General features: G+C 37.8%; 2 protein-coding genes across 3 annotated transcripts in view; one reads left to right on the top strand and one right to left on the bottom strand.

Moving 5' to 3' along the window:
• hhat (hedgehog acyltransferase) overlaps positions 1-3,488 on the bottom strand; it is a 30,320-nt gene extending 26,832 nt beyond the window's left edge. The window contains exons 1-5 of one of the 2 annotated variants that reach the window (XM_026286108.1): positions 3,329-3,488; positions 2,641-2,766; positions 785-852; positions 482-595; positions 209-403 (exon numbers count right to left, since the gene is read on the bottom strand). In XM_026286108.1, coding sequence (XP_026141893.1) covers positions 209-403; positions 482-595; positions 785-852; positions 2,641-2,755 — 492 coding nt within the window. In that variant the 5' untranslated portion in view covers positions 2,756-2,766; positions 3,329-3,488. Of the gene's footprint in view, positions 1-208; positions 404-481; positions 596-784; positions 853-2,640; positions 2,767-3,328 lie in introns of those variants that run through there. The other variant, XM_026286109.1, reaches the window with a different exon arrangement.
• Positions 3,489-4,524: 1,036 nt separating this feature from the next.
• acss1 (acyl-CoA synthetase short chain family member 1) lies at positions 4,525-16,873 on the top strand. The gene is made up of 14 exons (XM_026286107.1): positions 4,525-4,997; positions 5,200-5,296; positions 6,543-6,742; positions 8,095-8,270; positions 9,627-9,779; positions 10,019-10,166; positions 11,493-11,630; positions 12,412-12,504; positions 12,663-12,775; positions 13,815-13,941; positions 14,218-14,345; positions 15,696-15,759; positions 16,013-16,134; positions 16,302-16,873. The coding sequence occupies exons 1-14, from the start codon at positions 4,649-4,651 to the stop codon at positions 16,476-16,478; spliced, it is 2,085 nt and encodes a 694-aa protein (XP_026141892.1). The 5' UTR covers positions 4,525-4,648; the 3' UTR covers positions 16,479-16,873.
• The last annotated feature ends 8 nt before the right edge of the window (positions 16,874-16,881 follow it).

The raw sequence follows: 16,881 nt of genomic DNA, 5'->3' as shown, positions 1-16,881 counted from the left end.
AGCACATCATTAAAGTACCTCCTTTTGTGTTCCAAGAAAGAGAGAAAAAAAGCCATAACGACTTGGAACTACGTGAAAGTGAGTAAATGAGGACAGCCTTTCATTTTTGGGTGAACAATCCCTTTAAATTGGACACTTTTAGCAGCTTTAGATGAGGAGAAAATTTGGCGCCTCACATATATGGTTTACAGCTATTACTAACACACACCTGTAAATCCTGGAGGGCAGTGATATTGAGTGTGGAGAGTAGCAGGAGGGAGCAAAACCATGAGAGGATGGGGCTACGTAGCTGAGCAACCACCAATGAGATGCTCAGATGCAACATCAAGACACTCAAGCCTCGCACGCCGAGAAGCCACCCAGCTGAGAGGAAGCCATACACCGTTATGACTGCCAGTCGGAACTGAAACACACATGCACAAGGAAAAATTATGGAACATGCAAACATCAGATGAGTACATTTGTTCTGAATTAAACTTACCTGAGGCAAAAAATTATCTGCCAATCTAGAGACCACAGCATGGCCAATCAAAGACCACAAAAGAGATTGCCATGCCCACTCATTCCAAAAACTCCACTCAAAATCTGTAGGGTCCTAAAACAGACACAGACAGAAACACACATGTATACAAACACAGACACACATAAAGTGTGTCCGTTTTGCATGTCTGTATAAAAGGAACTTGATTGAGCGGGAAACAGGAAATTGGGCTTGGTGGGGTGCATCAGCCACATGTGTCACCCTGATTAAAGTCACTAATATAATTATCATGTGTTCTCTCACCTTCTTGAATCCCCATATAAGGAATCCTCTCTCCAGCTGCACCTCTCTGTCCAGGCTGACCTCATGCTCTGTCAATCACACACAGGACACACATTTCTCTCATACTATTCGGGAGGTAAACAAAGTCCACACACAGGACTATTTTGGATTACTAGAATCAGAATTGTGTTTATTCAACATCCACTTCATTCTCCACTAATACGGACTCTATGGGATGTTAAAGTTTCAAAGCACAACTTCATGTAAAGAGATAGTTCATCCAAAAAGTAGTGTTTTGTCATTCCAAAATTGTAATGTTTTCAAGGGAAAGTTTAGCAGAACATCCAAGTTGTTGCTACAATAAAAGTTCAAGTGAACTTGACAGCCCCTGGTCAATACCCACTTTTAATGTCAGAGTGAATACAGCACTAACACATTCTGCTAAACTTCTCCTTGGTTTCCCATAGAAGGAATTAAGTCATACAGGTTTGAAATAACTTTTATTATTTTTAGGTGAACCATCCCTTCAAATCCTCTTCGAGGCATGTGTTGCAAAATGGGTGAAAAAAAATTCTACAGAAATTGGATCTTGTAGTTGGAAGTTTTAGATGAAGCATATTCATATTCTTTACACACATGCATTAAATCTCTCCTTTCTCCCCTGCAATGCAGTGTCAGTCTGGTATTGTTTTCTCCACCCCGCCCCTCTCTCTCTCCATCCCTCTCTCCCTACATCTCTTTCTTCATCCAGTTTCTCAGGACGGACCTCTCATCACCTCGACAGACGGTTTTCCTGCAGGGTGTACTGGCAGGCAAAGATCTATTCACACTATCATAAACACGCACAATTTTTTTCTGGAAATGAAAGTGTACATGGAAATAGAAGTAAGACCACAGTGCCATCTGTTGGTTTCACGGTCTTAGAACACACAGATTGCAAAAAGTCTTCTCATGGGCATGTTTGCTGTGACATAAATCTTAAGTGACACTGACCCAGAGTCATATTTTGTATATTGATTCACAAAGTGTCTTCAACATGAAAAGCAGTAAGACACAAAATACAATATTTAAGATACAAAATAAACGATGTAGATCCTGTGAATTAAGTTTAAGAACACTGACTGATTGACTTCCTTAAATTTATTCACAAACATATAAAGTTAATGTTTTGCTTAATATCTTAAGCATTCAATTCAGCTTAATTGAAAATGATTACTCTGATTTACTGTAACAAAGTCAGCTGGTTGGTGTTCTTTAAAAATCGTTTGTCTTATAGCTAAAATATTTAGGTTTAAATGTATCAGCAATTTCACGCACGTTATTATTTACAGTATGCAGTGTTTTCTCTGTGCATGAGGAAAGGCTCTATTTTTAAGCTTTTTTGACTGGCATGTTTTGGTTGAAAGAGATCAAATGGGTGCTGTGTGGTGTCTTTTGCTGACCAGAGATCCCCTCGTCCCTCAAAATGACAGCACAACCTTTTCAGAACCCTTAGAGTCAGCAGTTAACACAACAGGAACAAACACCCCCCCCACCACACACACACACACCACAGTAGCCCTTTTGCCGTACAAACGGAGCAAATATTATTTTAGAGTCATTTTGGATAATTTCATCTAAATAAATGATTCAACAGGTATATTCATTTAATAACATTCTATATGTTTGTATGTCTAGCTGACAAATTTGTGGGGTGGTGGTTGTCTAATGTTCTGTTGCAATTTTGTTCTTTTTCTTTTAATTGTATATTAGGTTTGGGATTTTAATCTGTTTTCCTTTGATAACTAAATATGTTGCCACTGAACCATTGCTGAGATGTAAGATCCCTGAGATCCTTTCCTTTTTTTTCTTTTTGTTCTTGGCAGACGGCAGCTCACCTTTGGAAAACCTGTGCAACTGGTAGAAAGAATAGAGATGGGAGGAGAAGGAGAGAATCCAGTATGCCATCATCTCCCATCGAGGGAGAGATACCAGCTCCCATTGTGGAGTCATGAAAGCTGAATCTGCAAGTTAAGAAGATACACACTACTTGGTTAGTCTTCAAACCTGTAATGGGTCAGGTGTCATTTGGAATGTTCCTGTTCTGCACACAACTAGACTTCCAAAATTAAGCAGCATAAGTAAAGAAACTGGCCTAAAAGTAAGCTTAAACTGTATTTCAGAGGATATTACCAAAGCTGTTTCACAGATAACGATCATGCATTATCAAACTTACATATTAACATTTCAAAAATATGCCATTCTCTGTAATACGAATAAAACATAATACGTTTTATGAATTACTTTATCACCATTTCACAACGCATTCTACAAAATACTTAATTACGTATCAAGGAATTTATCGATTATATATGCATCAAGGAGACTGTGGTCTGTTTTCATGGCAATACATTTCAATAGTTCAATCGGCAAGTGAAGTGCAAGGTTTTTTTTATTTGCTCAAACAGTCATTCACATCTTTAAACATATGAAAATATTTTTTTTTTGCACAAGCTTCCTCGTTACATTATCATACTGCAACAATTACTACACTATAATATTTGCATATTTGTTTCAGTTACTCACAAAATCCAACAGATAAACTCTCGTGCCAGCCAAACACTGCCGCGAAGCTCCGCCCTATGCTTCCGAGATTTGTCACGCCCCTACAACCTGATTGGCTATCCTGACCATTACGTCCTATCACAGTATTTTAACCCCATGAGTCCCTTCATTACTGTAGGCAGGGATTTTGCTGCAAATTACGGTAAACTGTAGCTTTATAATTGATCATCACAAATACCTTCACTTCTCGTTACGCTGGACGTTTTATGAACAATGAATCAATACAATGCAGTGTATAACTAGTTCAGAAAAGGTTATCTTAGGTTAGGAATAAATGTAAACAAAACGTCCACAGTGAGATAATAATTATTTACTGGTGAAAAGGGGAAACCAATAAATAAAACACACATTCAAATACACATCATCTCTCGGTACAAACTGTTACAAATTCTGCAGAGGGGCCCAAAAGGACAGAGACTTCCTGAAGATGTGTGTAGGGAACTAAAGTCTATGGTGCAATGCAGCTTATTGCCACACACACACACACACACACACACACACACACACACACACACACACACACACACACACACACACACAAACACACACACAGATAGAGTGTGTGAGAGAGAAGCACATTAGATTACCAATTTCTAGGGCTGCGTTTGATCCAGGAGATCTATCTATCTATCTATCTATCTATCTATCTATCTATCTATCTATCTATCTATCTATCTATCTATCTATCTATCTATCTATCTATCTATCTATCTATCTATCTATCTATCTGAACTGCCCCTCCTCCAGACCTCCACTAGGGGGCAGCAATAGTTTGGGGTAGGAGATGACATCCAGAGCGTGTCGCATTTATGATCCAGTTTTAGAAACTTAAAAGTGAAACCGTTTAATGCAAACGTCTTTATAAATTAATCACTATAACATGCGATGGAAAGACGGTTCACGTGCTGATGTGCAGCATGTGGCTGTTTTGAATATGTAAACAGAACCACATTTACGCGTCTTGATGTGAAACCAGTGAAAGTCTTTAAAGTTTCCGATGATTGTGCAATAAGTGCACTACGACCGTGCAATCCAATTTCATGTAACTTCACTATCAATAAAGGAAATTCCAGCGTTGAAATCGATTGTGAAATCCAAAGTTCGTATGATCAATGACATGGTTTGTCCTAATGAAGCTTCTTTTGGGGGCGGTTTGTAGTGAGCTTTTCTTCATGCTAGCACTTGGTCAACAAGTTTCCTCCTCCCTCTCTCTCTCTTCTGAGGAATAATCACGGACTGAGGAAACTTGCGCAAACTTCGCTCCAGAGACTGAGTGTAATAATGGCTGGATGTGTGAGCATAAGTTTGCTGAATTCTTTGGTCAGGAGAAATGTTATCTTTATGAACACGAAATGTTTGCGCAAAAGTGTTGTGTTGGTCTCACGGTGTCACGTGAGGTCTCTGTCCAGCAGCAGCAGCATCAGCGCGGCTCAAGCCGACCTCAGCTCGCATCTCGCTGGAAAGACCTATGCAGATTTATATGAACTGTCAGTTAGAGACCCAGAAACTTTCTGGGGATCCATCGCCAGGGAAAGGCTGACATGGACTAAACTTTTCGATCAAGTGACAGACTGCGATCTCTCAAGCGGAAAAATCAACTGGTTTCTTGGAGGGCAACTGAACGTCTCTGGTGAGTGTCAAACCTTTCTTCACTAATATATTGTTGATAAACTTGCCAATATGCTTTATAAACGATATCCATTAGAACACAAAGTTACGAGTGTATTTAACTTACACTAACATTATCACATGCTACTTTATAAATGCATAAAGAAAATCTTTCTTTATTGACAACAGTAAGCATAGTACTTTTCTCTTACAATGATTGACAGTGAACTGTTTGGATGTACACGTGGCAAAGGATCCAGACAGAGTGGCCTTGATTTGGGAGAAAGATGAACCTGGCACAGAAGAAAGGATCACATACAGGTACATTAGCTCCTGAGAAATTCACATATGGCTCTTTACCCCACCCCCAGTAGCCTACATTTTCAACTCACAGCAAGCAGTTTTAACTTTTAACAGATGTCTCTTTAAACTAACCAGTATCTACTTTTATGATTACTTATTTTGGATCTGCCTGTACAGAATTCATTCCAATAGTGACTGCCAATGAATTAGTCACTACTGCCTATTGATTACAAACTTATTGCCATTGCCAATAATAGTAGTAGTTAGCAGTTATATTTTAGTATTTATAGTATATATTCAGTTGTATGCATTTATTTTTAGTATAGATGTTGTATGTATTTATTTTTAATCCTGGCCGTGCTGGGATTGACACGGTTACCATGTAATATGAGAGCATGCTACTGCAGTTTAGGGTGAATTCCTCCACATGCACTTTCTTACGGAGAACAAAGGCAGATCTTGAGGGTCCTGTGATGGAATGTGCGTCTCCCTGCTCTCTAGTGCTTGAAATAAAGATGGAATATTCCTGGCTGCGGTTCAGATCACTGCTGTTAACAGTAGGCTAAATATTTACAGGATCTACTGCCTGCACTGTTACCAAAACACGAGAGTCAGCAGCCCGTTTCCCCTAATCTAGCCTGCACACTGAACCTTGAAAATGAGCTATTTCTCATCTTTTATTGAAGAAGATTAGTTTCCCAGTATCTCTTGTTCAAGATCAGATAGGAATCATTTGAGGGTGTATGGTGAAGAAGCAGACAGATTGCAGATTTAGTCATGTGTGTAAAGGACGACACCCTTAGCAGCGTACATGCACACGTCGCGTTACTGCTTCCACGGGTGAACAGGAAGTTAAAATACGTCGATGCGCATTAGTATGAAAGTGAAAGTGTTATGCTGTGATCTCACAAGCATATGGAGGAGGCCTGACAATAGGGCCTTCTCAGATGTGTCTGTTTCTCATCCATGAGCCTTTGAATCTAAGTTGAGGCAAACTGTTTCCTCAGACGCAATCTGGCATGATAATATGTTCACTAGGCCAACAAAAACTTGCCTGCACTTTATTATAGCATAAATACAATATTCAATTTCACCCTATAAATGCCAGTTTGGTGCATTATGACCATATGACCTCAGTGTTTCTGTGACCGTTTGCTTCAATTGCACACTTGAATCACTTGAAATGAAATGCATTAATCCCACCTGCATGACTGCTTCTGTTACTCAGCTGTATGTTTATATCTGTAAAACATTCATATCTCAGGGAGCTTCTGGAGATGACCTGTCGCCTTGCCAACACTTTAAAGAGTTATGGCATCCAGAAGGGAGAGCGGGTGGCCATCTACATGCCTGTGTCTCCTATGGCAGTAGCAGCCATGTTGGCCTGTGCCCGTGTCGGTGCCGTACACACTGTGGTGTTTGCAGGGTTCAGCTCAGAGGCTCTTGCTGGCAGAATTCAGGATGGTGAGTAAAATAATGCTCTTTTGTCATAAAGCAGTGAACTGTTGGTCTCAGCAGTTTTTAACTAGAGTGGTCAGTTACACTGCTTATATTCTTCAGGGCCCCCACTATTAAAAGTTATATAGCAAGAACATACTTTTATTCATTTGTTTTTTTTAAATAATATTTGTAAAATTGTGTTTGAAGCCATCTAAAAATACAGACGTCAGAAATTAGCAGAACCTTGTTTGAGAAAATGGTCAGTAATTGGTCAGTAACGGTTTAGGGTGGGCCTTATCAGCAAAGGGTCAGTTGCTTTCATTTCTGGTCTATTTAAAGGAAACATGAAATGGCACATTCACAACACATTTTAGGAGGATATTTAATTACAGAAATGTAGTGTTTATGCAATTTTAAATAATTGATTAAAAGTGTTTTTTATAGAAATAAACATAGGTTTCTGTAGAATTAGTTTAGCTTATATGAATACTTTTCAAAAGTTTTTTTCTTGACAGAAAGAAATATCATGCAACACTGAAGACTAATACATTTTAAAATATATTAAAATATAAGTTTTTTTTTAATGGTAATAATACACTAGTTACCAGGATCAAAACCTTAGTCCAAAATGTGGGCAACTTTGTTTAACTTTTTTGATTCATTTTAAATGTTGACTACTATATTTCACAATTTTACTGTTTTAACTGTATTTATATAGATTTCTATAGAAATTTAAGGGTGATGTCAGTCAAGTCACTTCAGTGGCAGAGCAAGTTATTATAGTTTGGTAAAAGATGACGACTATTTATGACACAATTAAAAGCACATTAAAATTGTATTTAAAAAGTAAATATGTTCACTGGTCAGTTTAGTTTCTTGTTGACTATTAGTCGTAACTAAAAGTTTAAAGTCCTCTGCTGGTTATTCAGTTCTAATAAAGTTCTTGTATACTTTATCAGGAATGCTGAGCTCGACAAGAGTCAAGTGTGTTTCCATGTTGTGTTTTATACAAACTAAATTAGGTAAAACTAGCTACCTCAACAGAAACCCTGCATTTTGGGATATGCGTGTGTGCATGATGCTCTGGACAGAGATAAGTTTCAGAGGGCGTTTGTTCTCTTTATCTTATTTAATACAGCAGACACTGAGCAGATGTTTCTTTCTGATCCTATTATGAACAAGAAACATCCTGTGACAGTGGTTCAGTTGAGACAGGTTTCCTGAAATAAGGGACTTATCAAATGCATTCTTTAAAAATGACCTAGAATGTTTACACATGCAGAGCCATCATGTCTAAATTTAGCTCTGAGTGGTATATTGTACATTGTCTGGTTAGTGTCTATTTTAATTTTTTTCTCTCTCTTCCATTCTCACAGCCCAGTGCAAGTTTGTCATCACATGCAACCAAGGTGTGAGGGGCGGCCGTATCTTCGATCTGAAGTCCACGGTGGATAAAGCAGTGAAGAGCTGTCCATCTGTCCGGCATGTGTTTGTGGCCAAGAGAACTAACAATAGCGTGCCAATGGGCAAACTAGACATTTCACTAGATGAGGTAAACCACACAACAATGACCGTCTGCAGTGCACAGATTAGAAAGCCAAATTCGAACATTTACATTGTTATTATTATTATTTGGGTTTTATAGACCTCTGCCAAGACCGGCAATTGAGGATGATCTGCAACAAAGGAGAATAAGTAGGATATTAAAAGCATTTACATTTGCCTAATCATCAGCTGTTTTCAAGTATTTTATATTAGTGCAGCAAGCCACTTTCTGATAGGTATACACTTTGTAATGCTTCATCTATCAGAAACAGGGTTTTTGCAAAGCTTTGAAATGGTTTGTGAAGTGGAGAAGGAACGTGTCCCTAATTTTTGCCTAAGTAGGACACAAAACTAGGAGTACTGTATCTAGTTTCTAGTTCATCTTTGAGGAGTTGCATAGTTCACAGCCCACCTTGTTTTGTTTTGCCAGAATTGCCTGTGTTTGCCTGTCTCTATAGTGATGGTCTCCCACTCTGTACAAGGGCTGGAATTTCCTTAGAATTGGTCGTAGTGGTTTCATGTTGGACAGTTTGGCACTGTTCTATTTGTAAAGACAGTTCAAGGAAATACTAGATTGCATGTGATAAAATGAACAAACAAAAAAATGGCTGTGCAAAAAAGCTCATTTGGGCCTCAGTAGACTCTCCATATGCTGTTAAAATGGGCTTTAGAGGTATGTTTTAAGATTAATGTTTTGGTTGCAGAATAATCTCATTATTTGCAAAAAACACATTAGTCTTCAACATTAACAGTGGAAAAACAAGCGGATAATCAATTTAGACTACACATAGATTGTTTTTTAGATTATTAAGTTACACAACAGATAAATAAAAGAAAACAACAATGAAGTGAATAACCACAAGTTAACCCTTTTTATTCCTGCTTGGAAGCCTGAAAATGGACAGTGACTGAACAGAAGCTCCTATTATATATCCAGGTGTCTGTTGAATCTATATTGTATTTGAGTGATTATGAATTCATTTCTGAAGAACACCAAAGCTAATTCCTGCACCTGTACAGCCACAGCTGCATGTGAGAGTGTGGCAAGTTGCTTTTCCTGTTCTGTGCATCATCCATATCAAATAGATCCTCTGTCATATCGACTTTGCATTTTAACCGAATGATTAAAATGGCTTAAAAAGTAGTTCAAATGTATTCTATTAGTATGCATGATTTGATGATTAATTTCATGCAACGAGAATTTTTCTTTCACTCAGTTTTTCAGTTGCAAATTACTTCATTAGTATGATTGCTTTGTAGCCTATATAGTATTTGCAAGTTATACAGAAATACACAATAAAAAATAATATATGGTGCTGATAATGTAAATATAATGCAGTGTACATTTATCTGTCTGTGTCAGGTGATGGGGGGACAGTCTCCAGTGTGTGCTCCAGAGCCCATGGACAGCGAGGAGATGCTGTTCATGCTGTATACCTCAGGCAGCACGGGTAAACCCAAGGGCATCGTGCACACACAGGCCGGTTACCTGCTCTATGCTTCCCTCACACATCAGGTGTGCTTCTGTGCTTCTCTGATCACACACACAGCTCATTCTAATATGCTGGTTTGGTTATTAAAAATGTTAAATGGTAATAATATTGCACAGTATTCCTATTTTCACAGTCAAATCGATCAAATCTAGTCATTCTTTCAAAGATGCGTTCCAGTCTTTTGACTGATATATATATATATATATATATATATATATATTATATTATGATTTATAGCCGTATGATTTGTCTGTTGTTGCAGTATGTGTTCGACTACAGACCTGGAGATGTGTTTGGCTGTGTTGCTGACATCGGTTGGATTACGGGTCACAGTTATGTGGTGTACGGACCCCTGTGTAACGGAGCCACGTCTGTTCTATTTGAGAGCACACCTGTTTACCCCAATCCAGGTGAATATCAAGAGAAATGATCAATACTAATCAACCATGTATAGTAAATATACTTCACACACGGCATGATAAACATTTATCGCCATATTAAATCATTTGCATTCTTATTTGCCGAAGCATTGCAGCTTATCTGCAGACAACAAAAACTATTTAATTAAATGTAAAGAAATGAAAAATACAAAAAAATTTAAATGCATCACATCCTGTTCACGTTCACACTGCGAGCCCTTAAGTGCTCAATTCCGATTTTTTTCTCAGATCCAATTTTTTTCTATAGCTGTTCATATTGTTGTCATAAATGTAGCCAATATTAGATTTCCAGTGTAAACAGATCATGGTTCTGAACTGACCCGCATGCGCAAAAGATTGATACGAACAGGGTTTCCAGGTTATCACCACAAAATCTGCCCATTTGTTTCTCAAAACTAGTCCAAAACTAACCCAATCATGTTCAGGGAGGTAAACATTGCTTCAGTGGGGTCGAGTCAACCTACGAAGTTGGTTCACTGTACTTCCACTGACTAACTTTTGTAACTGTCTTGATAACTTTGGGTGTGTAAAATCTTTGAAGTGACTCCCGTAAGCGTGGAATTATGATGAATGTCCATCTAGAACGACGTAAAAGTCACATGGATTCCGACATGACCTTTCACACTGTGGTCGCATTCGAAAACATCTGACTTGTATCAGATTTAGCACCACATGCGGAAGTGGAAAAGATCAGAATTGAAAAGATCAGATTCCACGCTGTTTGTGCTGTTCATACTGTCATGACAAAAACAGATCTGAGACACAAAATAAAGAAACGGATTTGGGCCACATTTGCATGCAGTGTGAACAACACAGCTATTCAGTCTTGAAGTTAAGTAGTTGTGTCGGTCATGGGGATGACCCCTCTAGATCGTGTCAGATAGTGTTACTGTCCCTCCCAGCCAGTGAATGAACTGCTTTTGTTCAATCCTCAGATAAAATCATGTGACACATTAACCTGCATATCGAGTCTTATCTGCCTTTATGAGTGCATTTTAATGGAAATGATCATTCGTGAGTGGCCGTAAAGCAGCGTGCTCTTTACACTGTGACCCCTTGCAAGAAACGTTTCCTCTGATGTCCCTTTAATAAAACCTGGTTTTCAAAAGCTGGTATCAATTAGGAAATGTTTCTGTGTAACGGTTGTAGTCATATGTTACTGTTTATGTTTTAAAACTGTTTTTGTGGTTTTGTTTTAGTTTTAGACCTTCTGTTCGAGTGCCATCTCTGGTTGTAAATCAGACTCTTCATTATCTTTGTCTTAACTTTTGGAATATGTTTTGTGACTGTTTCTAGGTCGTTACTGGGAGACAGTTCAGAGGTTAAGAATAAATCAGTTTTATGGAGCTCCTACTGCCATCAGATTACTTCTGAAATATGAGGAAAACTGGGTGAAGAAATATGACAGGTCATCACTGAAGACACTCGCATCTGGTGAGACTACAGAGATTTTGAAATTGTTATTTATGTTTGTTTAAATTGTAATATTTCACATTTTCGATCAAATAAATGCAGGCTTGGTGAGTAAAAGATACATTTGTCATTACAACCACAAGCTAAACATTTCCGTTTTGTCTACAATAATCTACTTTATTACTTGTCAGTATCCTTAGTTTTTACAAACATCAAACTAAACAAAACAACTGACCTGTTATCAAATACATTGCTTCAGTTTGAATTTTATCAAATGTTTGCGAAAGTCTGTGTGCCTTTTTAGCAACTTAAACATGGGTTGCTTCCTGGGGACTCTGTCTCAAGAGGGATAAGTGCATTATAAGGTCACAATGGGGAAGGGGAACTAATCAGCTCTTAAGTGTACGGGTCACCCTTTTCAGAGTTTGAACCGAAGACCTTTGTGTTAGCAGCCCAAAAAATGTACTTCCGCCACCCTGGTATACTCAGCTCTGCAAGGGAGAGAGTCCGGCTTCAGTTAAAATTTAGCCTGCTCGCTCTGGATGATTTTTAATGAGTCTAGTCACAGCCTTTGAGATCAACAATGGATAATCTAACTTTGTGCCAAACATCAAGGACACTAGATTGTATGCGCAGCCAGTCTCTTTAGTACCTGTCAGTTCCACTTGAAAAGACAGTGCTAAGATTTCCTTGAATTGTCAAGTCACTCAATCATATAAATGTAGAGACAAGTTTTTAAGTGCATTGTTTTGGTCAGTGCATTTGTCTGTAATGACCATGTGAATGTGCGATCTGTTGGCAGTTGGAGAACCCATTAATCACGAGGCATGGGAATGGTTCCATAAAGTGGTTGGGGATGGACGGTGCCCTCTGGTGGACACATGGTGGCAGACAGGTAAAATGCACTTTAAACAACTGTCAATTGCTGCATCTTTTCTTGTCTGTGTATAGTCTGTATATATCCTTAGACTGGCAGCACTGATAGGATGATTTACACCACCTGTGATGTTATTCTGAAATAATAAGATAATTCACCAGCTTATCTCTCTTCAGAAACTGGTGGAGTGTGTATCGCTCCACTCCCAGCTGAACCGGGAGCAGAGATCCGGCCTGCTATGGCTATGAGACCCTTTTTTGGGATCCAGCCGGCACTATTTGGGGAGAAGGTGATCAATGCTTGTTTAGTTGTGTCCTGACTCACTGCTTGGTCACTTGTTTTTAAGTAACTTGGGGTGCATTTATAGCTGGTTAAATTCTTCAATTACACAGTAATATAGGAACGTGTCCACACAAAAAGTCAAAACTGTCAGGTATGAAATTACATTGTGTGATCTAAAGTGAAAATCTCTAGAAATAAAGTAGCAGTTGTGAGATAAATTCATAATTGTGAGATATCATAATAATCTAAAATATAAAGTTAAAATTGTGAAATAAAAATTCTGAATTGAGGCAAATAAAACTGCCATTGTAAAATATAGTTATAACCTGAAATAAAGTTACAATTGTAAAATAAAAGTCATAAGTATTAGAAATGAAAGCACAACCATGAGATATAGTCATCTGAAATAAAAAGTTACAGCTGTGAAATAAAGTCACAATTACTGGATGTGAGTTGTGAGAAATAAAGCTGCAGTTATAAGAAATTAATCTTAAAAAGCTCCATTTGCAAGAAATAAAATAAAATGCAAACTCACACTGTAAAATGTCAGTTATGACAAATAAAGTCACAGTTGTTATATATAACGTCCAAGTATGATATATAAAGTTGTGAAACAAAGTCAAATTGTGTAATTCAAAGTCAGTTATGACAAATTAGTTCTAATTAGCTCTTCACTTCTTAGTTTTTCTAATGTAGTTAACAGCCGTTCTGGATCATAGCAGACTGACCGAATCAGACCTAAACATGGGTTGTATTTGTCTTTTGCTCCGCCTGGCTCTGCCTGGATCCATGCGTCCAGCCTCTTCTGCTTCGATTAAAGAAAGCTTTGTGTTACAGACAGTGATGAACTTTGAGCCCTAAAATTCTCTACTGCATCTGGAAAAAAAGAGTAATAATGCATGCTGGAGCATGTCCACGCTCCTCTGAGGCGCTCTTTTGTTAGGAGATTTTCACCCCCTCCTATTAAGATCAACCCAGGAGAGACAGGGCCTCTCAGTGCACATGTTTTTAGTTATGTAGAATAATCAATTATGCTTCATCAACAGGGACAATTAATAACAGGCAATGATGTCAGTGGAGCTCTGTGCATCAGCCAGCCTTGGCCTGGAATGGCCAGAACCATATTTGGAGACCACCAGAGATTTGTGGATGCATATTTTAAACCATACCAAGGTGAGCAATACCCCAGAGGCTCTTGAAGCTCCTTCTTGCTATGAAAGTTATGAAAAAAGAAAAGTTTGGATACTTGTTGAATTATTCAGCTGTTCTTTTTGACTCTGACTTCAAAGCGAGGGCATGAGTAGAATGTTAGCAAGTTCTAACTTTGAAAATGTAAAAAAAATTAGTTTGGATTTTTCTAACATGCCTTATTTTGTTGTAGATTCATAAAAAGTTAACATGATAACAATCAGAGGTATAAGCTGTTATTAAGGTGTACATCTGTCATAGGTCAGTATTTTACGGGTGATGGGGCGTACCGCACTGAAGACGGTTACTACCAGATCACAGGACGCATGGATGACGTCATTAATATCAGTGGGCATCGGCTGGGCACAGCTGAGATAGAAGATGCACTGGTGAGACCCCCGTCATCGTAACCCCCCCCCCCTCCCCTTTTTATTGTGGCCAGCCTAATAATCTTGCTGTCTAATCAGCATCTTGGTATGCCACATCTGTGATGTGGATGGATTATCTCGGCAAAGGAGAAGTGCTCGATAACACAGATTTAGACAGATTTGTAAACAATATTTGAGAGAAATAGGCCTTTTGTGTACATAGAAAAAGTCTTAGATCTTTGAGTACAGCTCATGAAAAATGGGGGCAAAAACAAAAGTTTTGCATTTTTAATTTTGTTTAGATTATGTATCTATCTATCTATATATATATATATATATATATATATATAAATGTGTATACATATTTTATGTATGAATGTGTGTGTGTGTTTTTGTGTACTGCGTATGTTTATATTTACATAAATACACACACATACAGTGTATATGTTGAAAATTTTTAACATTTATATTCATATAATTTATTTGACATATAAATATATTTAATATATAAACAAAATTTCTTAAATATATACATGTATGTGTTTGTATTTACATTTAAATGACAAAGACACACAGTACACACATATAATGTAAACAACTTATTTTTGATGCGATTAATTTTGATTAATCATTTGACAGCAATATTAAGAAATATATGCAATATTTTATACATGTAAGTATTTCTTAAATATATACATACATGTATGTGTGTGTGTATTTATATATACATATAAATATACACAATACACATACATATTATGTAAATAAACTTTTATTTTAGATGGGATTAATCGATTTGTGAGAACTAATTTCAAATAGATGCTGTTCTTTTAAACTTTATATTTATCAAGTATTGATATAAACTAAAATATTAAGCAGCACTACCATTTTTTTTACATTCATAATAATAAGAAATGTTAATTTCTTAATATATTGTTAATGTTTGGGGGGAAGTTGTGGCCTAGTGGTTACAGAGTTTGACTCGAATCTCAGGCGGGCAATACCACGACTGAGGTGCCCTTGAGCAAGGCATTGAACCCCCAACTGCTCCCCGTGTGCCGCACTGCTCCGGTTGTGTGTTCACAGTGTGTGTGTGTTCACTGCTCTGTGTGTGTGCACTTTGGATGGGTAAAATGCAGAGCACGTATTCTGAGTATGGGTCACCATACTTGGCTGAATGTCACAAAAAAAAAAATATAATAAAAAAAAAAGATCACTGGAAAATTAATTTCTGCAAAATCAGCTTTGCATCCGAGGAATAAATGACTTAAAAGTAAATTATAAAATGAAAATGTCTTTCTGACCACACACTGTTGAATGGTAGTGTAGAATCAAACTTTTGGCTGAATGTGTGCATTTCTCTGTTATCAGGATGAACATCCAGATGTTCCTGAGACCGCAGTGATCGGAGTTCCCCATGAGATCAAAGGAGAAGGTAAGACCCCTGACAAGCCCTCAATTTGTTTTTCATCTCTCCTTTTTCACTCTTGAGCCATCTGGAACCCGCCCAGCAACCAGAGACATTTCGACCCCTTCCAGTGTGTGCTTTACAACACCCTTGATCATTGTGGAAACAACGTCAAATAATAAAGGCATAATTGAGTGTCACAAAATCAGTCATTCATCTTTAACTTTGCCAAATGTTTATATGTCTCTCACTTTCTTTTCCTGTGTTTCTATTTCAACAGTTCCATTTGCGTTTGTGGTTTTAAAAGAATCTGCTACTGACAACCAGCGTGCTGTTGTGGAAGACCTGAGACACCTAGTGGCTACCAAAATAGCTAAATATGCTGTCCCAGATCATTTCCTGGTAAAATCATTGACTTTGTTTTATTGATCCTTGTTCTACATTGTAAACTCTTGATCTATATTATTCTTTTATCATTTACAAAAAAGTATTATGAATGATCACTGTCGGTGCAGATCTGTTGGAGATTTGTTTTGTTCTGTGAGCTCATCTCTTCTCTCTTCTTAAAGGTTGTGAAGCGACTTCCTAAAACACGCTCTGGAAAAATCATGAGGAGAATCTTGCGAAAGGTCGCCATGCAGGACACGAGCAACCTGGGGGACGTCTCCACACTGGACGACCCCTCCGTCGTTTCAGAGATCATTGAGGCCCATAAACACTACAGAAGTCGTGCAGCTAAGAAGTAGAAAAAGACTGTTGGGATGTTGCAACGTTTATTTTGAGGAACTATGAATACAAAACTGTGATGACAGGAAATCATGTAAATGTGAGTGTGCCGTGTGTTAGGAACACAGAAGGCATAAATTGCAGATTAAATGCTCTCATATGTAGTAAAACACACTCATGAATCCCACCTGAACTGGATATTAGCCCCTCCATTAGACTGTTAGTTATCATTTGAGGGTTGCACACTTGGACAAACCTCTTTTAAAACATTAATTATGAAGCATTTTGCACAGTGTTCTTCCTGTAGCCAGAGACTAGCTGAGATTTGCTCTGTACGTCAGTATTTTTTGCTTACGAGATGATTTTATTTTATTTTAAGTGCTCAATCAGTCTGTTTCATTAAATCTCACCTCTCTCATATTC

The sequence above is a fragment of the Carassius auratus genome, chromosome 17 (assembly GCF_003368295.1).
Source record: "Carassius auratus strain Wakin chromosome 17, ASM336829v1, whole genome shotgun sequence".
Classification (NCBI taxonomy): Eukaryota; Metazoa; Chordata; class Actinopteri; order Cypriniformes; family Cyprinidae; genus Carassius; species Carassius auratus.
The sequence above is the reverse complement of the archived record's forward strand: the minus strand, read 5'-3'. Positions and strand labels throughout refer to the sequence as shown.